The following is a 27,660-nucleotide window of genomic DNA, read 5'->3' as shown; positions in this document are numbered from 1 at the left end:
TAAATGTGCACGTAATCAAAGAATAATGACTACTCACATTGTCTTATAATAATTTTTTTAGTTGAAACTACAAAAAAGTGTATGTGCATACTCAAAATGCCTCTAAATTAAAATAATTATTAAAAAATTATTGAAATATGATCATGTGTGAAAACAAATTACTGTACTATCCATTGATATGTATTGCGTACAGAACATTGACATAAATATTAGCATAATTTATTTGAAAATAAAAAGCAGACAGCGACCAAAATAGCGTTTGTCTTTCCGGGGAAGTTTTTAATATATTTTCCGAATCCGGGGTGCATTGTAGTATACTCTAGAGTACCCGAGGTAGTTTTAAGTAGTATCCGAGCCTAAATTTATAAACGCATCCTAAACGTTCATTGGTCTCCAATGAAAGGCATCAAAATGTTATACATATAGTCCATTGTAAAATGCCCTTAACAATAGAGTCTTAATTCTATCTCATTGCCTTCGAGTTGATAAACACATGTGTTAAGTGGAATGTAACCTTAATAGAATAAAGTGACGTAAGCAAACATTACAAATACGAAATGAGAATGATGACAGAAATAACTAGCATGAAAGTTCGAGATTTTTACTAGTTATTTATGAAAACTATTAGAAACAATGTCGATGGATGTTGACAATGAATTAGAAGGCATTCTGCTACAGCAGTTTAGTTCATTGGGGACGACGGACAAGGAAGTACTGATAGCCAAATTCCAAGAACTTTTGGGCGATCAGCTGAATCCTCCAGAATGTGCTTTCTATCTTGATATGAACAATTGGTGTGTTTCTTTTGAAGCAGTGCGTTCAATTACGCAAACTAAAATTCAATAAATTATGTTATGACACTATGATACATGAGTTAAACACGTTTAATCTTTTCATCAATGTAATTTATCTATTTTATTTTTCAAGAGGAATAAACATGATAAAAGGAGTAACATTTGGGGTTTTTTCTGAGAAAAATTGAAGGTTGATTTTCTAACAGTTGTATCTGCTTGAAAGTTTTATTTCAAATACAGTAATGGCACATGAAACCATGCAATTCTACTGTTATTTTCAGATTTTTTGATCTTATAATTGTATCTATCAGTAACATCAATATTATTTTTTTTTTGTAACAAAATTTGAAGAAGATACTATCTGTTTCAGATATGTATCAGTAGTTTTATTGTACCTTCAACACATAATAATAAATTTTATTTGCTATCAACAATTATAGAAACAAAAATAAATTTCCAAAATGGATGATGTCATTCTACTTTTGATTTCATATCTTATGAAATTGATTATTTTGTATTTGTACCTTAGCTTTGGGTGCAGGTCAACTTGTAGGTAAGTCAACTCGTAAGTTGTGGTCAACATTTACCTATTTCGGCCAACTCGTTAATGTTTTTTGGTCAATTTGTACTTTTCAAGTCACCTCACACCTTAAATAGAAATATACATAAATAGGTAAACAATACTAAAGGTTTATAAGTGTAAATCATTAAATACTTCCACTTGAAATATCTTAAGCATATGTTTTTTGGTCAATTTGTACTTTTCAAGTCACCTCGCACCTTAAATAGAAATATACATAAATAGGTAAACAATACTAAAGGTTTACAGGCTTTTTCCGCTCCATTTTGGGAAAACGCCACACTGGAATTTTGGGAATTTCGCGTCGTGAAAACCCCCATTTTGGGAAAAAAATTAATCGCAAAATCGGCTCAATTGGGAAAAATTATCGCATGTAAATAGTGTTTCTTATATTTAAAAGAAGCCGTTAACTGGTAAATAGCGACTATTTGGATAACTTATTATTAAAATTTTACAAAATATTATGAGCATGTGTGATAAGTGCAGGTTTTTTAATCTGAATTTGGGGGGCTTGGCCTTTTTTTAGGTTAAAAAAATCGCGCGAAGCGCCGGATTTTGAGGAAAATAAGGAAAGTCTTAAATAATCATTAACATATTTTACAGTTTTTAAAACAAATTCAAGGCAACAGATAATTTAATTATGCAATACTTTCTTTTTTCTACACCGGATCAGGTCAACTTATATATTTTAAGGGTAAAAAAAAAAAAAAAAAAAAAAAAAAATTTTTTTTTTTTTTTTTTTTTTTTTTTTTGTAATTGGGAATTTTTTTTTTCAATTGGGAAAAAAACAACCTGATTTGCATTGGGAATGGGGCCGAATTTCGGACCCGTGGCATAGGGCGGAAAAAGCCTGGTTTATAAGTGTAAGTCATTAAATACTTCCACTTGAAATATCTAAGCATGTCACAATTAACATCTCTTTCACATTGTGGTTAGTGTTTTTCACGAGTTATATGTTATCAGGGTGTGAAGGTGTTATAACTTGTTTACAACGTATGTTAATTAATAGCTTAGCATTAAACAATTCAAGTTAATTAGTATTTTAATTAATCAGTTTTACTTTAATATTTGTCATAACACAGGATTATATTCACGATTTCGACATTGTTAAATCACGCGTAACGAGACGGCCGAGATAACGCGAGATCAAGGGTTCGGGGGGGGGGGGGGGTTCTGACAGTATTCGCTCTACAGTAGACACCTTACTTATCCGATATTTTGACGTTATAAATAGAATAAAAGCGATAAATTGCCGATTTATTACTTATAAAAACAATCATTATTTTTATTATAACGTTCAACGACCATCTGCTCATTAATAGTATCATTGTAATTAACGGCTCCGTAATTAACTACCGGTACTGACAAAAATAACAATATCATACCTTACTCATGTTACTGTACTGTGTGCTGAAATGTCAGAAATTAAAACAACCCCAGACTATTATAATTTTTGAGTGCAAGTTAATTTAAACCCACCCACTAATTAAAAATAAACATTTTTATTATATTGGCTCATTTTTCTAAATGTTCAGAAATAAAAACCAATTGCCAATTTGGTATTTGCACATTTCAGTAAACATAAGACTACTTTATTGTTAAATTTGTAAATTGTATAATAATCTATGTATTTTTATTACTTCTGTTGCAAGCCCAACTTGTTGTGCTTTTAAAATACATAAAAATCTATTGTTGACAGCTATAATATTATTTAAGATCATAATTAAGCAAAAGTAAGTCCCCAATTCCAAGCTTACCCCGGCCAGTTAAACCGGTAGAGTGCTGATCTCTGACTCACTCATGGGTTGGTAAGTTTAAGCCTCAACTCGGGTTCATCTCTTAGAAATTATTACACCTTAGGCTACCCTGTCTGTAACCAAAATTGCAGTTGAGGGTCACCGGCATACATGTATCAAATACATTGTAACTATGTGCTTATGTTAACATTTCCTGAAGATTCAACCACTGAGCAGGATTACTAAGTTATACCCATTTTATTAATGAAAAAAATTAGATATACTATCAGATGTATTCAAAAAGACAAACCAACTGGTACCTACTAGTACTATCATAAGGAACATCATCCATTAACCATCTATACTTTCACGTCTTTTAGCTCTGCTACACCAACAGGAATAAGCGTTCGGTTAATGTTTTCTGTGTTAATCATAGGGATTACAATTTATAATATTTCATCCCAACAACAAAGTCTCTACAATGATAGTATTCATTTTACAGTCCGGTTTTACTTCTATTAGGTTAAAAACTAAATAGTGAATCAGTTTTTGAGATGAGCTTGTACCAAACACACACACAAGCTCCTGCACATACACACACTTTAATGAGCAAATATTTTAACTGTAACAGTTATTACTTGTTGGAATGTCTCAGACTAACCAGCATATACAAGCAGTCTTCACTTTAGCATTTTTGAACAACTAACGGCAGCCTGAATCTTTATGCTTTAATAGAACAGATAAAAATACCCACTAGCCCGACTATATGAATCCGGAAACTTTAATAGCCCAAATTTAATACATATCACTAGCCCCGGGCTGTCGGGCTAGGGGTTAGCGTCAAGACTGTAAAAGCAATAACAATTCTTCAAATATTGATACTTGTCTTCTTTTGAACAAATCTGCCATGATGGGTAGTTAATTGGGATAGCTTAACACACAACCAATTAAGGATGACTGTGATGCAGGTGAAAGTTTCACCCATATGAATATTAAGCCAATGGACATTTGACCAGGGACACTTATTTTAATTCAAAGTAAATGTTTTCTTAGCAGTGTTAATAGTCATGTCAACATATCACATGTTATGTTAAATGATTACATGACAACATTGTATGTGTAGCAACTTAAACCACCATCCATTTTATTATATTTCTGAATGTGTAGGATATTTTTTAATGTAAGTGTATGAAGTAGACACACATCTGAAGTATCTTTATTTTATTTTTTCAAAGAACATAGTTATGTAACTGTGGTGATGTATAATATTTATTGCAAGAGTTAATAAAATTCCAGGTGTAGAAATCTTGAGCTTCATGCAGCATTAGATACTCAGCACAGTATCCCAGTTTCTGTTGACACTGTGAAGTGTGATATTCCTGAAAAAAAGTTTCTACATGTATTACATGTAGTTATAACAATAAACCATTCAATAACATTTAAATACAGCAAAGTTATCTGTTTTAAAATAATTGTTCTTTTTAAAGACAAGTATTTTACCAAATGCCATCAAACTTCTAATTTGCCCAAACTTAACAAATAAGATATTTTTCCACACCCCACCCGCTCTAGCATGTTTCTTTTTTATCTATTTTAAACACAATAAAATCGAAATAAAGCTTAAACATGAACGACAATTATATCAAAGATACTAAGCTAATAAAAAATTACAGAAAATATCATACCATATAGGTTATATCTGCAAATTATTGGGAAATTATAATTGCTTCAACATAGAACTGTAATGCAGACGCACTGCAGTAGATTATCGAGTACCCCCCACGACCTCACTAAATCCAATCAGAGTTGTCTCCCTTAAAATAATGTCGAAAAGGTCAATGGTGTATACAAAACATTCTGTTAAAAAAATCAACATATGAATTAATTGCCTTGCAAGATTCAATTGAAGTTGATTGGTATTTAATTACCCTGTCTCAGTTTATCAGTTGAATTAAACATTGTGTGGTAAATTTTATGTGTATTTCTCATTTGTGTGTTCCGATTTATTACTCATCTAAAACTCATAACCAAACAAATAGATTGAATACAGTAGAAGTTGACCATGGTACAAGTTAACCACCATGCAAGTTTACCAAAATACTTACTAGTTGACCAAAGTAAGAGTTGGCTTGGGCAGAAGTTGACTATAAAACCTAGCTCTTAAACTCACAGTTTTTTGTGTTGGAAATTCACGCTCTTCAGTTATGACACATTTGTCTGTAATACTTGTGAATGCTGAATAGGTTATAGAAATGTAGACATTCTATGCTCAACTTACCCAATTTCATTTATAAACATGAAACTTTTAATTTGTTCAAGGATAATAAGACTTTGAAGCTTTTTAACCAGGTTTTCCGAAGGAAAAAACTGGTTATTAGATTGGCGAATGCGGGCGGGCTGGCAGGCTGGCTGGCGGGCGGAACAAGCTTGTCCGGGCCATAACTTTGTCGTTCATTGTGAGATTTTAAAATCATTTGGCACATTTGTTAACCATCATTAGACGGTGTGTCGCGCGAAAAAATTACGTCAATATCTCCAAGGTCAAGGTCACACTTTGAGTTCAAAGGTAAAAAATAGCCATAAATGAGCTTGTCTGGGCTATAACTATGTCATTCATTATGAGATTTTAAAATCATTTGGCACATTTGTTCACCATCATGGGACGGTGTGTCGCACGAAAGAATCACGTCAATATCTCCAATGTCAAGGTCGCCACGACTAAAAATAGATTTATTTTAAAACAAACTTACAAAGGGGGTTAATTTTGTTTGTTCATTTCAAAAGTTCAGTTTGAGTTGTCTCCCTTTATCAGATTTTTTTCACAATGAAAACCTGGTTTTGTGACAATTTTGTCCCTTGTTAAGTTATTTGATAGGGTAAAGAATAACAAGTGGAAAGAAATGTTTGTCAATTGTATCATACACATGTACATAATTATTATTACCAATGCTGGCCTTTTCCTGGCCATTTTGGGAAAAAAGCAATTTCCAGAATAGGATTTTTTCGCCCAAACGTCTCCTGATTTGGGAAAACCAATTTAATATAACTCTATAATAATTCAAATTAGGAGAACAAAGTCATATTTGTTATATGCAGCCTGACATTAAATGACTTTTATCACATTTCACAGACCTGTGTCACCCATTTTGTTTCAGGAACCTGCAGGCAGCAATATGCTCCTACTATGACTACCAACCCAGTGAACGACTCCCGAAGCTGACCTTTTTAAAAGATGTAACCATAGGTGAGGGGGAAGCGGTGCCTCCTAACACAACATTTACAAAAACCTGGAAACTCGGGAATTCTGGTAAAAGTTTTATGGCTTATTATCCCCCGCCATAGTCGGAGAGATATTGTTTTGGCGTTGTCCGTCTCTCCGTCAGTCTGTCCGGCTTTTTTGTGTCCGGAGCCATATCTTGGAAGTGCTTTGGCGGATTACATTGAACTTAGTATGAGTATATATATGGATAAGAGGATACTGCACACCAAATGGCATTGTACACCATCTATTAATAACGGAGTTATGGCCCTTTGTATCTTGAAAAAATGCTTTTTTTGTGTCCGGAGCCATATCTTGGAAGTGCTTTGGCGGATTTCATTGAAAATTGGTATGAGTATACATATGGATAAGAGGATGATGCACGCCAAATGGCATTGTACACCATCTGTTAATAACGGAGTAATGGCCCTTTGTATCTTGCAAAAAATGCTTTTTGGAGTGTCAAATATAACACTTTAGTGTCCAGAAGCATATTGGCGGGGGATATCAATTCAACGAATTTGCTTGTTTGTTTATGTTTTTGTGCTTTATATGCAATGTATACCTTTTATTTAGCCCAGAGTTGGTAGGGTGAAATTAATTTTTAACAAAATATTATTTTCAAAAGCATTTTTATGCCCCAGGATCAAATGATCATGGGTATATTGTTTTTGGCCTGTATGTCTGTCATTGTATGTGTCTGTCTGTCTGTCTGTCACAAACTTTAGTGAAAAGTCAAGGTCATCTTTCAAGGTCAAAAAAACAAATCCACGGGAAGTAATAAGCTTTGAAGGGAGATAATAATCTGTACGGTACCTACCGCAGTAGGGGGCATTGTGTTTCTAACAAACACATCTCTTGTTTAAGTTGACACTTCTGTTTTATGCTGTGTATCTTTATTATTAAGCTGATTCCTATTATAATTCTAGTGAATCCATTGCCAACAAAGCCTTGATTATCATCTGTGAGTGTTTTGTTTGCTAAGCATAACAATGGCAAAAATGCGTAGGACCTTAGGACGGCGTTTGAGACATCAGTATACTGGCAGTCTTCTAAAATGCGAGACTTATAACAAAAGTAATTCTGCACCTGATCAAGTTTAATGACCAGAACACTGGCCTTCTTGAAATGTTAAAAGTGTCAGGTTGATGTTGTAGGCAGTTAAATGAAGTTAAATTTAGTAATTCTCAGGTATAACAAAACCTTGTGGCCAGTCTTGGATGTGAGACTGTCACTTTTAACGACACATACAGTTATTTACTATGTATAACACTCGACCATGTATAACCTGCAATGTTTTTTTTTAATAAAGCAAAAATGGAGAAAAACGATTTCAAGACAACAAAAAATGGCAACTGTTATGATTATTGTGGATAACATCTTGAGTTCTTTTGCAATTAAGGATAGCATGGTATTACTGTTTAACGTATACTAACTATTTAAATAAAAACTTGGAGGTAATCCGTATCGGGCTTTATTGATTAGAGGGGGCAATCATGTGACAAACAAGATGGCGATGTCCATGCAGAGAGGGGTATTTTAGCGCAGCTGTATAATCAAAGTGCTTCTACCTACAACTTTGAAACTTCAAATGTAGCTGCACCTTGATGAGTTCTACAAGCCACACCCATTTTCGGGTCACTAGGTCAAAGGTCACTTTGACCTCTAATATAAAACTTCTGACAAGCTTTCATTTATTCAAAACTGCACCTGCAGCCGAGCGTTGGCACCCGCTATGCGGTGCTCTTGTTACCAGTTGTATTTTGTATACCCTTATTTACTAATATTAATTGTTTAAATGCCGCTCATTTTCCAACCATATCAGCAAGATAGTGATAAGCAGTCATTTCATAATGCAATTCGTGTAAATCTTGTCTTGACTTGCTGCGAATTTTCTTAGTGGAGCTGTAATTAGGTCACCCGCTAAGAATTTTTGCAGCGAGAAATCAAGGCATAGAGGGAATGTTAATACAAAATAAAAGCTAATGAAATGAAGGATATAAAACGGCGATAAATACCTGTCGAGACATGGACATCTCATTTTTAGCTCACCTGAGGTGTGCTCATGGTGAGCTTTTGTCTGTCATGCGGCGTCAACATTTGCCTTGTGAACACTCAAGAGGCCACATTTATTGTCCGATCTTCATGAAACTTGGTCAGAACATGTGTCCCATTGATACCTCGACTGAGTTCAAAACTGGGTCAAAAACTAGGTCACTAGGTCAAAAAAAAGAAAAACCTTGTGAACAATGTAGAAGTCACATTTGATGCCCAATCTTCATGTAACTGTGTCAAAATTCTTGTCTTAATGATATGTTGGTTGAGTTGAAAAATGGTTCCAGTCTGTTGAAAAATATGGCCGCCAGGGGGCGGGGCAGTATTCCCTAAATGGCTATAAAGAAACCTTGTGAACACTCTAGAAGTCACAATTTTAGCCCAATCATCATGAAACTTGGTCAAAACATTGGTTCCATTGATATCTCCGACAAGTTCGAAAATGGTCCAGATCCGTGAAAAAACATGGCCGCCAGGGGGTGGGGCAGTTTTCTCTATATGTATATAGTGAAAACATGTGAACACTCTAGAAGTCACATTTTTGGTCCAATGTTCATGAAATTTGGTCAGAACATTTGTTTTCTGGATACGGCGGTTGAGTTAAAAATGGTTCTGATCGGTAAAAAAACATGGCCGCAAGGGGGGGTCATTTTCCTTATATTTATATAGTAAAAAAAGCTTGTGAGCACTCTAATTTTGGCCTAATCATCATGCAATTTTGTCTAAAGATCGATTTTATAGATATCTCTGACAAGTTCAAAAATGGTCATGATGGGTGGAAAAACATGGCCGCCAGGGGGTGGGGCAGTTTTCTCTCTATATATAGTGAAAACATGTGAACATTCTGTAAAAGAAAGATAACCTGTACATACTTTTAATACCAGTAGTTAACTCCCTTGTTAAAACCTTGTTAACACTCTAGAGGCCACATTTATTGTCCAATCTTCATGAAATTTGGTCAGAAGATTGGTCTCAATGTTATCTTGGATGAGTTCGAAAATGGTTACGTTTGCTTGAAAAACATGGCTGTCAAGGGGCAGGACATATCCTTATATGGCTATATTTGGCTATAGTAAAATCTTGTTAACACTCTAGAGGCCAGATTTGTTGTCCTATTTATTAAACTTGGTCAGAAGATTCATTAAAATAATATCTTGGAAGAGTTCAAAAATGATGCTGGTTGGTTGAAAAACATGGCCGCCAGGGGGCGGGGCATTTTTCCTTATAGTTATATGGCTATAGTAAAACCTTGTTAACACTCTAGAGGCCACATTTATTTTCCGATCTTCATGAAACTTCGTCTGAAGATTTTTCCCAATGATATCTTGGATGTTTTCGAAAATAGTTTTGGTTGCTTTAAAAACATGGCCACCAGAGGGCGGGGCATTTTTATGCCCCCCTTCAAAGAAGAGGGGGTATATTGCTTTGCACATGTCGGTCGGTCCATACACCAGGTGGTTTCCGGATGATAACTCAAGAATGCTTAGGCCTAGGATCATGAAACTTCATAGGTACATTTATCATGACTCGCAGATGACCCCTATTGATTTTGAGGTCACTAGGTCAAAGGTCAAGGTCACTGTGACCCGAAATAGTAAAATGGTTTCCGGATGATAACTCAAGAACGCTTATGCCTAGGATCATGAAACTTGATAGGTAGATTGATTCAGTCTTGCAGATGACCCCTATTGATTTTCAGGTCTCTAGGTCAAAGGTCAAGGTCACGATGACCCAAAATAGTCAAATGGATTCCGGATGATAACTCAAGAACGCTTATGCCTAGGATCATGAAACTTGATAGGTACATTGATCATGACTGGCAGATAACCCCTATTGATTTTGAGGTCACTAGATCAAAGGTCAAGGTCACAGTGACCCGTAATAGTAAAATGGTTTCCCGATGATACCTCAAGAAAGCTTATGGCTAGGATCATGTAACTACATAGGTACATTGATCATGACTCGCAGATGACCCCTATTGATTTTCAGGTCACTAGGTCAAAGGTCAAGGTCACAGTGACAAAAAACATATTAACAAAATGGCTGTCACTACAACTGAGAGCCCATATGGGGGGCATGCATGTTTTACAAACAGCCCTTGTTCCTTATATGGCTATATATGACTTTAGTAAAACCTTGTTAACATTCTTGAAAAACATGGCTGCCAAGGGGCGGGGCATTTTTCCTTATTTGGCTATATATGGCTATAGTATAATCTTGTTAACACTCTAGAGTCTAGAGGCCACATTTATTGTCCGATCTTCATGAAACTAGGTCAGAAGATTAATCCTAATAATATCTTGGACGAGTTCAAAATGATGCTGGTTGGTTGAAAAACATGGCTGCCAGGGGGCGGGGCATTTTTCCTTATATGGCTATAGTAAAACCTTGTTTTGTTGAAAAATGTGGCTGCCAGGGTGTTCACTAGTCATGAAAGTTGGTAAAAACATTTTGTTTTTATGACATCTTGGGCTGCACAGAACAGGTCAGTTCCTTTGAATCTCAGGTGAGCGACTTTGGGCCTTTCAGGCCCTCTTGTCACATGATTACCACCCCCCCCCCTGTTGGTGGTTCTGTCCATTTACATATTTGACTCAAAAGGTGAGGAGGTGTGGCCGCCAGGCTGCCAGTTGAAATTCTGCAGTGGTGACAACCTGGCCTCCACAGACCGGGTGCTGGTGGACGCCCTGCCGCCTCACAGCACAGCTGAGATCAGTGTGGTGATGCGGTCCCCTGCAGAGGACGGCACATACCAGGCACAGTGGAGAATGTGCACTGCCACTGGTTTGTTCTTTGGAGGTAACAGTCCAGCTGATGTGGTGTTCATTTGTTATTGTCTGTTAGTCTGCAAAGTCATCTTTTTGTTGGGGGGGGGGATAGCATATAGGCCACGTTTTGGGGAAACTAGGCTTAATGCAAGGAAGGAAAAATGTTAGCCTGGGCAGTCTGTAGATAAAACATCCTTTTTGCCGAGGCAGGAATATAGAAGAGACTTTATTTAAACGAAAAATTCAATCAAAGGGATGTGTTGTTCCTGATAAGCCTGTTTTGACTGCACAATGCATTAAAGGTTTCCCAGAATGTGGCTAATATAGTTATTGCCCTCTGTCTTTCTGTAGTTATTGCCCGCTGTCTTTCTGTCGATGGCAGGTATTGCCCTCTGTCTTTCTGTAGTTATTGCCCTCTGTCTTTCTGTCGATGGCAGGTATTGCCCTCTGTCTTTCTGTAGTTATTGCCCTCTGTCTTTCTATCGATGGCAGGTATTGCCCTCTGTCTTTCTGTAGTTATTGCCCTCTGTCATTCTGTCGATGGCAGGTATTGCCCTCTGTCTTTCTGTCGATGGCAGGTATTGCCCTCTGTCTTTCTGTAAATGGAAGGTAAAGTAGATTTTACTACCGTATTTTACCATGCATAGCGCGCGGTTTTTTACCTTCAAATTTCAAAATAAAAATTCAGTGCGCGTAATACATTGACACAACGCTTTCCTGGTTGCTAAATTGCAAAAAATCCATTTCGTAATCGTAAATCTTCACAATTGCCGCCATTTTTGTTATTGCAGAAAACTACACCCTATAATGTTATAGACTGAAGGGGCCGTTGTCGAAACAACATATAGCGGGAAAGGTTAGGAATGAACGGGGTAGTAACAGTTTTGACAAAAATTAAAAGATGAAAAAAATGTCTTTGTTGGTGTTTTCACACTTCTTCATTGATTGTTCATTAAAAAAATCGAGCTATATCGATCCCCGTGCGTCGCGGTATTGTTTGTTAAAGTTTTTGTTGTCATGAAAACTCGTTGATTTACAACGCAAAACGTCTTATTTGAACTGAGGCTAATTATTTCAATCATATTTTTCAACTTCGCTTTTGCTTTATTTTTATAATTTAATCCAAAGTTTAATGTTAGCAATTCCGAAAATTTGCACTCTATGTGAATTGACAGTTTGACGTCATCAAAGGAAAGCCGCTTCCTGTCTGAAGCAATAAAGCGACAAGTTTCTCGCCGACAAAATTGGCTTCCTTTGTCTAGCAATCAACATGCCGAACCAATTGTGTGTTTGTTCCTCAATGGCAATCGTCCAATTAAATAATAGCACGTGCAAAGCTCCGCCTTCGAACCTTTTGAAGAGAACGGAGGTGGAGTTCAACGGTTAATTGAGCAAGTGTATTACGTAGGTTGAGTTCCGATTTGCCGAAATTACTCGGCCCTAAGCATTGAAACGACGAATACGTTTATCAATCATTTTCCGATCTCTGCATAAATATGCTACTGTGCGAGTATACTACGTAGGTTACAAACCAACAATAGAGATATAGACTCGTTTTATTTTCTTTCAATAGAGACAAACAAATGATATTTGTCAAATGGCTTTACGCCAATAACGCCAACTGTATGGAATTGAGCGTTCGGGTGTATTGTTTGTCTCACTATAATATCAACTAGACGCAGTGAAGGCGCGAAATACCGGGTCAAACTGGATTTAATGGGGAGCATCTCTTAATGGGGAAATATTTAAGTCGATGAAAAATAAAATGGGATCCACGGACGATTTGCGTAAAATTGGACATTGCGATGTTGCGGGTCTGCAGAAGAAGATGTCATACGATGTTGTGAGCGGCAGGTAATGAAAATGTTACACTGTTCAAATGTGAGTAATAGGTAATGGTGGTTCGAATTTAACGCGCAGGGGTCTTGAAAAAACACGCGCAGTGCGCAGCAATAAGGACATATCGGTGTTCACGAGAGAATAATCTTAAAAATTATCAAAAAATATAGTGCTATGCAACCCATGCTCCTGATCGTAAAAACGCTCCCTACTTTAAAACAAAAAATTAAGCGCCCGAAAAACTCAGATTAAATGATTGCGCAATATAAAAATGGCGGCCATTTTCGGCCAAATTTTCGGGTTTTTGGTCTTGAATTCTTTTTTTTCTCCATTTTGGCTTTAAAAAATCGCATGCGCGTTATACATGGTAGCGCGTTATACATGGTAAAATACGGTATTTTGTTTATTGGTAAACTCCTGCTACATTTCAGGGATACTTTGATAACCTTTGCAAAAGTTTACCATTCCTGATAATTGAGCCTATTACCAACACTTGTGGCTTAAATATTTGGAGCCTAACACAGTTGTTGCTTTATGCCAATAATGTAATCAGACCTCACTTTAAACTTGCCCTTTATAAAGCTTGGACTGAAATATACAAAACATCTGTTATAAGTCCCCTACAGGTGAAACCGCAGAGTGATTTATGGTTTGCGCTCTATGTGTCTGTCTGTCACACTTTTTTGGATCCTACAATAACTTTAAAAGTTCTTCATATTTTTAACCAGGTTTTCCGAAGGAAACTATGTCATTCATTGTGAGATTTTAAAATCATTTGGCACATTTGTTCACCATCATGGGACGGTGTGTCGCACGAAAGAATCACGTCAATATCTCCAATGTCAAGGTCGCCACGACTAAAAATAGATTTTTTTTAAAAACAAACTTACAAAGGGGGTTAATTTTTTTTGTTCATTTCAAAAGTTCAGTTTGAGTTTTCTCCCTTTATCAGATTTTTTTTCACAATGAAAACCTGGTTTTGTGACAATTTTGTCCCTTGTTTGTTTATGAAACATGGACAGATGGCAATATGGAGATTATACACGTCATTTTATTTTGTTCCTACTTTTAAGATTTTTAGTTGCTATGGCAACAAATAGACTAGAAATATTGCTGAAAATGATGGATCCTGCGATGACTTTAAAAGTTCTTCATATTTTTTCATGAAACTTGAAACATGGATACATGTAGATGGCAATATGGAGATTATGCACGTCATTTCATTTTGTTCCTACATGTAGAATTCTGGTTGCTATGGCAACAAATAAACTACAAGTATTGCTGAAAATAGTGGATCCTGCGTAGGTAGGGGACTTTAATTGCTTGGCAATAGTTTTGTTGATAATTGATTTTGATTACTGGTATATAATTTTGTTCTCTTGCATTAAAACCCCTTCCATCAGACATTTGATTCTTAGTCAGTTGTTTCGTATGGCCATCTCTAATACGGCCACTGTTTAAACTTCACCTTCTTTGGCTCTTGGTTAAAAAAATATGTTTTTTGTAGCACCAACACAGCTTCCTACAATAGTTGAATATAACTGTGACCTTGGCCTTATTTGTACTTTAAATAAAAGAAACTGACAAAACTCGTTAAACTCAAAATCTAAGGGGCAATCTTATATCAATGGGCAATGTGGTTTTATTAACCAGGTTTTCCGAAGGAAAAAACTGGTTATTAGATTGGCGAATGCGGGCTGGCTGGCGGGCTGGCTGGCGGGCGGGCGGAAAAAGCTTGTCCGGGCCATAACTTTGTCGTTCATTGTGAGATTTTAAAATCATTTGGCACATTTGTTAACCATCATTAGACGGTGTGTTGCGCGAAAAAATTACGTCAATATCTCCAAGGTGAAGGTCAAACTTTGAGTTCAAAGGTAAAAAATAGCCATTAATGAGCTTGTCTGGGCTATAACTATGTCATTCATTATGAGATTTTAAAATCATTTGGCACATTTGTTCACCATCATGGGACGGTGTGTCGCACGAAAGAATCACGTCAATATCTCCAATGTCAAGGTCGCCATGACTAAAAATAGATTTATTTTAAAACAAACTTACAAAGGGGGTTAATTTTGTTTGTTCATTTCAAAAGTTCAGTTTGAGTTGTCTCCCTTTATCAGATTTTTTTCACAATGAAAACCTGGTTTTGTGACAATTTTGTCCCTTGTTATATTTCAAACATTGATTTTTTAAGAAATTTAAAAAATTCTTGACTTGAAGATTCATTTCAGTAAGATTGCAAGGTGGTCAATTACAGTCCTTGCTTTTTTTGCTTACCTGATTGCTCAGGTAAGCTTTTGTGACCGATCTATGTCTGTCGTATGTCCGTCCGTCCGTTAACATTTGCTCGTAAACACTCTAGAGGCCACATTTCGTTCCATCTTCATGAAACTTGGTCCGAAGCTTTGTCCCAATGAAATCTCGGCCAAGTTCGAAACTGGGTTGTGCCGGGTCAAAAACTAGGTCACTAGGTAAAAAAAAGAAAAACCTTGTAAACACTGTAGAAGTCACATTTCATGCCCAATCTTCATGTAACTTTGTCAAAATTTTTATCTTAATGATATCTTGGTTGAGTTCAAAAGTGGTTCCGATCCATTATAAAACATGGCCGCCAGTGGGCGGGGCAGTTTTCCTTATTTGGCTCTAGAGAAACCTTGTAAACACTCTAGAAGTCACAATTTTTGCCCAATCATCCTGAAAGTTGGTCAAAACATTGGTTCAATTGATGTCTAGCATGAGTTCGAAAATGGTCCAGATCGGTCAAAAAACATGGCCGCCAGTTGGCAGGGCATTTTTCTCTATATGTATATAGTGGCAGTTTTCCCTATTTGGCTATAGAGAAACCTTTGGCTATAGAGAAACCTTGTCAATACTCTAGAAGGCACAATTTTTGCCCAATCATCATGAAAGTTGGTCAAAACATTGGTTTTATTGCTATCTCGGACGAGTTTGAAAATGGTCGGGATCAATGAAAAAACATGGCCCCCAGTGGGCCGGGCTTTTTTCTCTATATGTATATAGTGGAAAAATGTGAACACAGCAGAAGTCACATTTTTGGCCCAATTTTCATGAAACTTGCTCAGAACATTTGTTTCCTTGATACGAGAGTTGAGTTAAAAAATGGTTCCGGTCAGTTGAATAACATGGCTGCTGGGAAGGGGGCAATTTTCTCATTATGCCACCCCCCCCCCCCTTTCGAAGAAGAGGACCAGGCTTTTTCCGCTCCATTTTGGGAAAACGCCACACTGGAATTTTGGGAATTTCGCGTCGTGAAAACCCCCATTTTGGGAAAAAAATTAATCGCAAAATTGGCTCAATTGGGAAAAATTATTGCATATAAATAGTGTTTCTTATATTTCAAAGAAGCCGTTAACTGGTAAATAACGACTATTTGGATAACTTATTATTAAAATTTTACAAAATATTATGAACATGTGTGATAAGTGCAGGTTTTTTAATCTTAATTTGGTGAAAAGGCTTGGCCTTTTATTAGGTGAGAAAAATCGCGCGAAGCGCCGGATTTTGAGGAAAATAAGGAAAGTCTTAAATAATCATTTACATATTTTACAGTTTTTAAAACAAATTCAAGGCAACAGATAATTTAATTATGCAATACTTTCTATTTTCTACACCGGATCAGGTCAACTTATATATTTTAAGGTTAAAAAAAAAAAAAAAAAAAAAAAAGTTTTTTTGTTTTTTTTTCAATTGGGATTTTTTTTTCAATTGGGAAAAAAACAACCAGATTTGCATTGGGAATGGGGCCGAATTTCGGACCCGTGGCATAGGGCGGAAAAAGCCTGAGGACTTATATTGTTTTGCTCATGTCGGTCCTTCCGTCCACCAGATGGTTTCCGGATGATAAATCAAGAGCGCTTATGCCAAGGATCATGAAACTTCATAGGTTCATTGATCATGACTCACAGATGACTCCTATTGATTTTCAGGTCACTAGGTCAAAGGTCAAGATCACGGTAACCCAAAGCAGTAAAATGGTTTCCGTATGATAACTCAAAAACGCTTATGCCTAGGATCATGAAACTTCATAGATACATTGATCATTACTCGCAGATAACCCCTATTGAATTTCAGGTCACTAGGTCAAAGGTCAAGATGACCCAAAATAGTAAAATGGTTTCAGGATGATAACTCAAGAACACTTAGGCCTAGGACCATGAAACTTCATAGGTGAAATGATCATGACTCACAGATGACCCTATTGATTTTCAGGTCACTAGGTCAAAGGTCAAGGTCACGGTGACCCGAAATAGTAAAATGGTTTCCAGATGATAACTCAAGAACGCTTATGCCTAGGATCATGAAACTTCATAGGTATATTGATCATGACTCGAAGATGACCCCTATTGATTTTCAGGTCACAAGGTCAAAGGTCAAGGTCACGGTGACCTGAAATAGTAAAATGGTTTCTGGATGATAACTCAAGAATGCTTATGCCTAGGATCATGAAACTTCATAGGTGCAATGATCATGACTCGCAGATGACCCCTATTGATTTTCAGGTCACTAGGTCAAAGGTCAAGGTGACCTGAAATAGTAAAATGGTTTCTGGATGATAACTCAAGAACGCTAATGCCTAGGTTCATGAAACTTCATAGGTATATTGATCAAGACTCGCATGACCCATATTGATTATCAGGTCACTAAGTCAAAGGTCAAGGTCACAGTGCCAAAAAACATGTTCACACAATGGCTGTCAAGGTCATGGTGACTCAACTTATAAAAATGGTTTCCGGATGATAACTCAAGAATGCTTACGCCTAGGATCATGAAACTTCATAGGTACATTAATCATGACTCCCAGATGAAATAATGATGAAACTTGACCATGATGTTTGTCTGGACAATATTAAGGCCAAGTTTGACATTTGGTAAAGATTGAATGAACCGACTCCTCTCAGGTGAGAGAACTAGGGCCATCTTGGCCCTCTTGTTTCTATGTTTTTTACTAATCCCTGTCCTGATTTCAGTGATTTTCAGTATTATTTTGTTTATTTTCTTCATTTCAGAGACTATTTGGGTGATTGTGCGAGTAGCAGAAGGTGGTTTGCTAGGTGTGACTCAACAGTTATCCCGGTTTGGAAGTGACTTTGTGCAAAATCCCTACCCAGTAAGTGGTGCAAACCCATTCCTATCTCCCAGTAAATCAAACCAATCTGACACTGACAGTGCACACATGCGATCAGCTTTCCATTCCCCCAACAATTCTCTTGTGGCACAACATGGGAGCCCGTACATTGACCAACTAAGCCCAAGTCCAACTCTGACCTCACATCAAGGGTCCAATGGCGTAAATACACCTGCCAGATCTCTCTTTCAGGTATGAACAAAGTTTTGTTAAATACGAAAAAAAATTAGACATTTATTTTTAAATAATATTTATATTTTAGAGACATTTTGTTTTGTATAATATTTATATCTTTGTAAACATTTATTTTTAGCTCACCTGTCACGAAGTGACATAGTGTGCTTATGTGACCGTGTGATGTCCGGTGTCCGTTGTGTGTGCGTGTTTGCGTCCGTCCGTCAACAATTTGTTTGTGTAGACAGTAGAGGTCACAGTTTTCATCCAATCTTTATAAAATTTGGTCAGAATGTTTATCTTGATAAAATCTGGGTTTGGATGGTATTTGGGTCATCTGGGGTCAAAAACTAGGTCACTAGGTCAAAAACTAGGTCACATAATAGGTCAAATAATAGAAAAACCTTGTGTAGACAATAGAGGTTGCAGTTTTCATCCAATCTTTATGAAATTTGACCAGAATGTTTATCTTGATGAAATCTGAGTTGAGATTGTGTTTGGGTCATCTGGGGTCAAAAACTAGGCCACTAGGTCAAATAATTGAAAACTCATCAACAATTTGTTTGTGTAGACAGTAGAGGTCACAGTTTTCATCCAATGTTTATGAAATTTGGTCAGAATATTTATCTTAATGAAATCTGGCTTGGATTTGTATTTGGGTCCTCTGGGTTCAAAAACTAGGTCACTAGGTCAAAAACTAGGTCAAATAATAGAAAAACCTTGTGTAGACAGTAGAGGTCACAGTTTTCATCCAATCTTTATGAAATTTGGTCAGAATGTTTATCTTGATGAAATCTGGCTTTGGGATGTATTTGGGTCATCTGGGGTCAAAAACTAGGTCACTAGGTCAAAAACTAGGTCAAATAATCGAAAAACCTTGTGTAGACAATAGAGGTCGCAGTTTCCATCCAATCTTTATGAAATTTGGTCAGAATGATTATTTTGATGAAATCTGGGTTGGAATTGTATTTGGGTCATCTGAGGTTGAAAACTAGGTCACTAGGTCAAATAATAGAAAAAACGTCAACAATTTGTTTGTGTAGACAGTAGAGGTCATAGTTTTCATCTAATCTTTATGAAATTGGGTCAGAATGTTTATCTTGATGAAATCTGGGTTGAGATTGTATTTGGGTCATCTGGGGTCAAAAACTAGGCCACTAGATCAAAAACTAGGTCACAAGGTGAAATAATAGAAAAACCTTGTATAGACAAAAGAGGTCGCAGTTTTCATCCAATCTTTATGAAATTTGATCAGAATGTTTATCTTGATGAAATCTAGGTTGGGATTGTATTTGGGTCATCTTTGGTCAAAAACTAGGTCACTAGGTCAAAATCTAGGTCACATAATAGGTTAAAATAAGAGAAAAACCTTGTGTAGACAATAGAGGTGGCAGTTTTCATCCAATCTTTATGAAATTTGGTCAGAATGTTAATCTTGATAAAATCTGGGTTGCGATTGTATTTGGGTCATCTAGGGTCAAAAACTAGGTCTCAAGGTCAAAAACTAGGTCAAATAATAGAAAACCTTGTGTAGACAGTAGAGGTCACAGTTTTCATCCAATCTTTATGAAATGTGGTCAGAATGTTTATCTTGATGAAATCTGGGTTGGGATTGTATTTGGGTCATCTGGGGTCGAAAACTAGGTCACTTGGTCAAAAACTAGGTCAAATAGTTAAAAACATTGTGTAGACAGTAGAGATCACAGTTTTCATCAAATCTTTATGAAATTTGGTCAGAATGTTTATCTTGATAAAATCTGGGTTGGGATTGTATTTGGGTCATCTGGGGGTCAAAAACTAGGTCACTAGGTCAAAAAATAGAAAAACCTTGTGTAGCCAATAGAGGTAGCAGTTTTCATCCAATCTTTATGAAATTCGGTCAGAATGTTTATCTTTATGAAATCTGGTTTGGGATTGTATTTGGGTCATCTGAGGTCAAAAACTAGGTCACTTGGTCAAATAATAGAAAAAAACGTCAACAATTTGTTTGTGTAGACATAGTGTTTTTCCCAGGAGGGCAAAGGGGCATGGCGCATTACTTTCAAAAAGGGCATTTTAGCGCGCAGTTTAGGCAAAAAAGGGCAAAAACGTTCCATGTTATTTGCTCCACGAAGCAGTTGTGGAAAAAATAACATATAAACAAGCACATTTAATGGTAATAGATGTATTTAACTTACTATGATTTATATTAATATATTTACCTTGCAATTAACATTTAAGTTCCATGCTGTTTCAATAAACTGTACAGCACGACAAACATAATAAAGCAATATATGCATATGAATCTGATTATACACAGATCCACTAACATATAAATGAAACCATGTTTGTCTTATCCCATTTTCTAACAATAATCTCGACAGATGTTTAAAATAACATTGCGAGTAAATTGATCGCTAACAATATGCAAACTCTCGTTTCCGTGACATACATGCACCGGGTAGATTACAAATAAATAAATTATGTTGTTGCTATCTAAAACATTTTTATGCATCGTTGATTATCACAGACATTTCATTTATTCCTTCTTAATGTATAATCTCCATCGTTAGCTCGATCGTTTACGACGTTATTTGCCATTTTTGCCGAGTCACAATTTAATTCTGTATAGTCCGCCATGTTGATAAAATGTCAAATGATGTAAGCGACAGGTGCGCATAGCAACGTTAAATCGTATACGCGATTAGTATTTTGTTAAATTGGTATACGTCTCGGTAATTATTTCAATAATTAGATCTAATTATCTTAAAGACGAAATCGATAAAGAATAAATTTGTTTGTGAATTTAAAAGTAATTATGCCTAAAAAAATATGTTTTGATATAACTGAATAATGCATGCAAAGCACAATTGCCACAAGAATAACATCGAGTTTTTCATCAAATGTCTCCGAAGTAATGATTATATCGTGGAGGAGTACACATTGCCGAGCGAAAAGTGCGCTTGGTATAACATAGCCTCCGGCATTATCGATTGATACTGACACGGGGTTATTCACGCATGACTAATTCACAGCTTTGGGGCAGCCAGTAAGACCTAATCGAGCACTGTTATAGATTAAATCTGCTCAATTAAATATAGTCGATTAGACGTTGACGCCTCTCGAGTAAATCAAGCACAGTCGGAGCGTCACAGACAATCAAGGAAGCTGATTTTGCGGACCAAGTTAGATCATTAGGCAAATTTCGTGGCGAAATTTGCCTTTGAAAAAAAGGGCGCATGGCGAAATTTGCCTTTAAAAAGGGCAGCGTGGCGATCCGGGAGGGCGGCGTGGCTTTTCGCCACGCTAAAATGGCCTGGGAAAAACACTAAGACAGTAGAGGTCACAGTTTTCATCCAATCTTTATGAAATTGGGTCAGAATGTTTATCTTGATAAAATCTCGGTTTGGATTGTATTTGGGTCACCTGGGGTCAAAAACTAGGTCACTAGGTCTAATAATAGAAAAACCTTGTGTAGACAATAGAGGTCACAGTTTTCATCTAATCTTTATGAAATTTGGTCAGAATGTTTATCTTGATGAAATCTGGGTTGGGATTGTATTTGGTTAGTCAGGTGAGCGATTCAGGGTCATCATGGCCCTCTTGTTTATAATTTTCTTCACACTCAAGTTTATAAATTAATTTGGTTCTGATCTCTAAAGGCAGATTCAGTTGTTAAGAAAAATACCATTCCAGTGTTTTTATTATGGCAATTTCAGTGCCAGTATTCGACCCCATTCCCCTCAAAAAGGAGTATATATTTTTCCCCAATTTTGTAGAAAAAATCCCCAACAGAAGTTCAATTTTTATTTTTTTTATTTTTTTATTTTTAGCTCACCTGAGCACAACGTGCTCATGGTGAGCTTTTATGGTCGCTTTTTGTCCGTTGTGCGGCGTCAACATTTGCCTTGTTGACTCTCTAGAGGCCACATTTATTGTCCAATCTTCATGAAATTTGTTCAGAAGATTGGTTTCAATGATATCTTGGATGAGTTCGAAATTGGTTACATTTTCTTGAAAAACATTGCTGCTAAGCGGCGGGGCATTTTTCCTTATATGGCTATATATGGCTTTAGTAAAATCTTGTTAACACTCTAGAGGCCACATTTATTGTCTGATCTTCATAAAACTTGGTCAGAAGATTTATCCCAATAATATCTTGGACTAGTTGGAAAATGAAGCTGGTTGGTTGAAAAACATGGCCGCCAGGGGGCGGTGCATTTTTCCTTAAAATATGGCCACATTTATTTTCCGATCTTCATGAAACTTGCTCAGAAGATTTGTCCCACTGATATCTTGGATGGGTTCAAAAATGGTAACCTTTGCTTGAAAAACATGGCTGCCAAGGGGTGGGACATTTTTCCTTATATGGCTATAGTAAAACCTTGTTAACACTCTAGAGGCCACATTTATTTCCCGATTTTTGTGAAACTTGGTCAGAAGATTTGTCCCAATAATATCTTGTTATCTCAGTTGAGCCACTTTGGGCCTTTCAGGCCCTCTTGTTTTATTTTAGAAAGAACTGTCTTATGATAAATATATCTCAAATTTATTTCATTAACAACTAACAAAGTATATAACTATAATTAATATGATTTTTTATTAGCTCACCTGATTGCTAAGGTGAGCTTTTGTGACCGGTCTTTATCCGTCCGTCCGTCGTCCGTCAACATTTGATTGTTATTACTCTAGAGGCCACATTTATTGTCCGATCTTCATGAAACTTGATCAGAAGCTTTGTCCCAATGAAATCTCGGTCGAGTTCGAAACTGGGTCGTTTCGGGTCAAAAACAAGGTCACGAGGTCAAAACAAAGAAAAACCTTGTAAACACTGTAGAAGCCACATCTCATGCCCAATCTTCATGAAACTGTGTCAAAATGTTTGCCTTGATGATATGTTGGTTGAGGTCAAAAGTGGTTTGGGTCAGTTAAATAACAAGGCCGCCAGTGGGGCGGGGCAGTTTTCTTTATTTGGCTATACAGAAACCTTGTAAACACTCAAGAAGTCACAATTTTGCCCAATCATCCTGAAAGTTGGTCAAAACATCGGTTATATTGATATCTCGGATGAGTTGAAAATGGTCCAGATCGGTGAAAAAACCTGGCCGCCAGTGGGCGGGGCATTTTTCTTTATATGTATATGGTGAAATATGTGAACACTCTAGAAGTCACATTTTTGGCCCAATTTTCATGAAATTTGGTCAAAATGTTTGCCTTAATGGTATGTTGGTTGAGTTCAAAAGTGGTTTCGGTCCGTTGAAAACATGGCTGCCAGTGGGCGGGGCAGTTTTCCTTATTTGGCTATAGAGAAACTTTGTAAACACTCTAGAAGTCACAATTTTTGCCCAATCATCATGAAAGTTGGTCAAAACAATTGTTTCATTGCTATCTCGGACGAGTTCGAAAATGGTCCAGATCGGTGAAAAAACCTGGCCGCCAGTGGGCGGGGCATTTTTCTCTTTATGTATTAAGTGAAAACAGGTGAACACTCTAGAAGTCACATTTTTGGCCCAATTTTCATGAAATTTGGTCAGAACATTTTTTCCTTGAAACAAGAGTTGAGTTCAAAAATGGTTCTGGTCAGTTGAATAACATGGCTGCTGGAGTGTAAACACTCTAGCATTCACATTTCTTAAGCATTCTTTATCAAAGTTGCTGAAAGATCTCGGTCAAGTTTGATAATGAGCAAAATCACATAATAATGCCATAATTATTGCCCTTAGATTGTCCAAATTTTCATTATATTGTACAAAATCCTTGTAAACACTCTAGAGGTCACAATTTTGTTTCAGATTTTATGAATCTGGGTCATAAGATTTATTTTTGTAAGCAATTAAGTTTGATGTTTGGTAAGGAGGTTAACTGAAAATATATAGGTAACCAGGTCAAATCTTACAAAAACAATAACACTCCATACGCCATAGTTTTGGTTCAATAATGATGAAACTTGACCAGGATGTTTGTCTGGACAATATCTAGGTCAAGTTTGACATTTGGTAAAAAATTGAATTAACCGACTTTTCTCAGGTGAGCGAACTAGGGCCATCTTGGCCCTCTTGTTATTATAAAGAGTTATATTAAATTAGTTTTTCCAGAATCAGTGGACTTTTCACATGAATTGCATTTTTTTCCCATAATGGCATGGAAAAGGCCTGATCTATCTATATTGTGTCAATATTTGTTAATAAAAACATTTCAATTTGGTCCATTGTACTGATAAAAAATGCTCAAATTTGCCATTTTATCGATTTCAAAAATCCCAATTAGACTCAAATTGGCTAGGAAAACTGAGTCTGTGCATGACTGCTGAACTGTCTGAAACTAATGTTGAAAAAATAATTGATATATATAATTTAAAGGCTCTATAAAGGTCACAAATCCAATTATTATGCATATCAACTGGTCTAATTTTTACCGGTTTTCAGTTACTCTTGCATGAAAACTTCTTATAACACAGCTTAGGTACAACGTTGTCAAGAATTATGGAAGATAAACCCGTTTCATGATTGGAAGAAATGTTTACATTTTTGCAACTAACGTGATGTGTAGCCTCAGAGCCTTGACATATTCTAAAAATAGCCGAAAGAAAATTCAATTTTATTTCTATTTTAACAACTTTTTACCAGCAGAAAGTAACTTATTAGATCACTACAAACGTTTTAACCATTTAGAAGAGACCTACTTTGTGAATGATACCGGAAAACATTAAAAGTCATCGTTATATTTTTGGTGACCTGAGTCACTTTCACTTTCTCTTTCGCGAGTAAACAGCAATGTAAATAAACTGATTGTTTGTAAACACAATTGACTTGGAGGACACTTTATTTTGAGCTCAAAACAAGTTGTATTGCTCATGTTTTTTAGTATTATGTCCAATAGCATATATATATTGTTTTTTGATAACCTTTATAAATAAAATATGAAGAAAATATTTAAAAATCTGTAAATAATTACGTATCTTCACCTTTATAGAGCCTTTAAGAAAAAGGACAGACACCTTCAGTTGTGAATATTACATTCATACATACATGTTTATAAATTTTATAAATCTCATTACATATAAAATGGTGAATTTTAAATATCCCCTTTTCCTAAAAAATGCCGCGTTTTTCCCCTTTGGAGGGCTCCGCCACCATTCCCATATAGGTGTAAAAAAACACTGCATTCTTTACATAGGTTCGTGCATCATGGTGGTTTTCATTTATAACTGAAACATAATTGACTTGGTTCAACTTTACCAATATAAGCCACAGGTATTTTAAAAAATAAAATGGCATTTTGTATATAAGGACCTGTGAGATAACCTGTTAATTATGGTCCTTTCATGTAAAATAAGTAATCTGGTAAAAAAGTACATCTAATTGATCCTCAGTTCACGGTCATAAGAAGTCATTTTCTGAATCTTTTTTTAAATCTTCAAAGTAAAGGATCTTCAACATTTGTAAGTATTTGTTTACAATTTGATGAGATCCTTTGGTAGTACTTACTTACAATTAAAAGACATCCTTTATGGTTTAGGGAATGGTCAAAGAAGGACTGTAGAACTACGACTGACCGATGGGTCAATAGGGACCATTAAAGCTTAGGTCAAATGTTAGTATTACACTGGCCAGCACAATTAAATCCAGGGCAGATAAACTACTATGCTGTGGTTCAACAACATAAACCGATCATGGTTTTTTTTTCCCAATGCATACATGCGAGCATTGTTTGGTCATGAAAAGCAGTTAACCGCTGCTTGAGCTGCAAGGTATTCTTTTGCAAAACAACACAATCAAAGTTCCAAACCAGCCAATCAAGCAATCTGGTTAGCAGCTATCTTGTCCGCTTATGAGACCAGGACACCTTTCTGACTATAGCAGACATGTTTCTTCCTGACCAGACTGCGCAATTAACTTGTTTAATATGTCACAGTCACAAGTGTAGTCCTAGATTAGCCTGTGCAGACAACACTCTGCTTTTATGATATTTTTCGGTTCAAGAAAGTCTCTTCTTAAAAAAAATAAATTTTGCGGAAAGTGTTGTCTTTTATTAGCCTGTGCAGATTGCACAGGCTAGTCTGGAACTACACTTTAAGCACATGCATTAAACCCCTTTTTCACAGAGCATGGCTCATATATACACCAACACAGTTTGTAATTTTACTGATATACCTGGTAATCATGTCATAAGAGTGTTAATGGTATATGGACACAAAGCTGTAAGTCATTGGTACCATAATTTGATTAGACCATAATTACACTTTATAAGTATGAAATTGGCGGCCATTAGCTACCAAACCAACAAAAGATTTTGGGTGTGAATTGTTTTGGTTATGATCATAGCCTCAAACATTAGTGTTGTTGTTAAGTTGATCACAATAACAAAGTTCATATGTTGTCTACTTTCAGGAAAGCAGTGCCAACTGCACCTCAGAAGACTGTGATACTATAGAGGAAATGTCCTAGCAGACTGCAATGACCTTGTTTGTTGATACATACTCAGCTGATTGCTCATGTTCAGATTAAAACCAAAGTGTAGGACTACCATACATGTATTTGGTGCATGAACAAACTTGCTGAAAGGTGAAGTTCAAAATCTTTGTTTGCCATTTAATTGTTTTCATGTGAACAGAATGTAAGTGTACTAAAATGAAGTTTGATCTCAAATTCTAGTTTAGCTGTCATTTTGTCTGTTCTACAATTTGTCCTTGTATTTTGCACTATGTGTAATACTTGCAAGTATCATTTATGGCAAAGGAAAACTATTTGTGTACAAGTTTGTGAACCATGAGCGCTAGTGGTTGTTTAATATTTTTCCAGTACCATGTAAGCTCTTCCTGCTATTTCTAAGGTCTGACAGACGAAACTAGGTACTCTCTTTTTATGCTTATCCATAGTGATATGAAATAATCTGTATTTCTTCATTGGTTTTGTTTTCCTTGAAATCAATATATATACGGGGCGATCTTGGAAAACCGGAAATTATTCTTGGGCATAATGTTCTAACAGACTAATCAGTGACAACTCTTTCCGCATTTTTATGTGTAAATGAGTTTTCTTCTGAACAAAAATCATGTCTAAGCAGAAAGTGTTGTCTCTGATTAGCCTGTGTGGCTAACAAGGGGCTGTAGCTTTATGTACATGCACCCAACCCTGTTTTCTCAGACCTTGGCTAATAGTTAAAGGAGCCTTATGTAGAATCCAATTCAGGTTATGTCTAAAGGCCTGTTAGTCTATCACATGTTATAGTTCAGTACCAATCAATGTTTGTGTAGAATAAACTGGCTGAAAATGAAATGCATATGAATTGTTGAATACCTAGATGCACTGAATAATGTGTATTGTTTTG

General features: G+C 36.2%; 1 protein-coding gene across 2 annotated transcripts; it reads left to right on the top strand.

Annotated features, from left to right (window-relative positions):
- The first annotated feature begins 512 nt into the window (after positions 1–512).
- LOC127831059 (protein ILRUN-like) lies at positions 513–27,608 on the top strand. 2 transcript variants are annotated; one of them, XM_052356055.1, is made up of 5 exons: positions 513–794; positions 6,266–6,417; positions 11,026–11,223; positions 18,059–18,159; positions 26,721–27,608. In XM_052356055.1, exons 1-5 carry the CDS (start codon positions 634–636, stop codon positions 26,775–26,777), a joined length of 669 nt encoding a protein of 222 aa, XP_052212015.1. In that variant the 5' UTR covers positions 513–633; the 3' UTR covers positions 26,778–27,608. The 2 variants fall into 2 exon arrangements, with proteins under 2 accessions (XP_052212015.1, XP_052212008.1); XM_052356048.1 differs by having other exon boundaries at positions 18,059–18,369.
- Positions 27,609–27,660: the final 52 nt, after the last annotated feature.

The sequence above is a fragment of the Dreissena polymorpha genome, chromosome 1, assembly GCF_020536995.1.
Source record: "Dreissena polymorpha isolate Duluth1 chromosome 1, UMN_Dpol_1.0, whole genome shotgun sequence".
In the NCBI taxonomy this organism is placed as follows: Eukaryota; Metazoa; Mollusca; class Bivalvia; order Myida; family Dreissenidae; genus Dreissena; species Dreissena polymorpha.
This window is presented reverse-complemented; position numbering and strand designations above follow the sequence as displayed.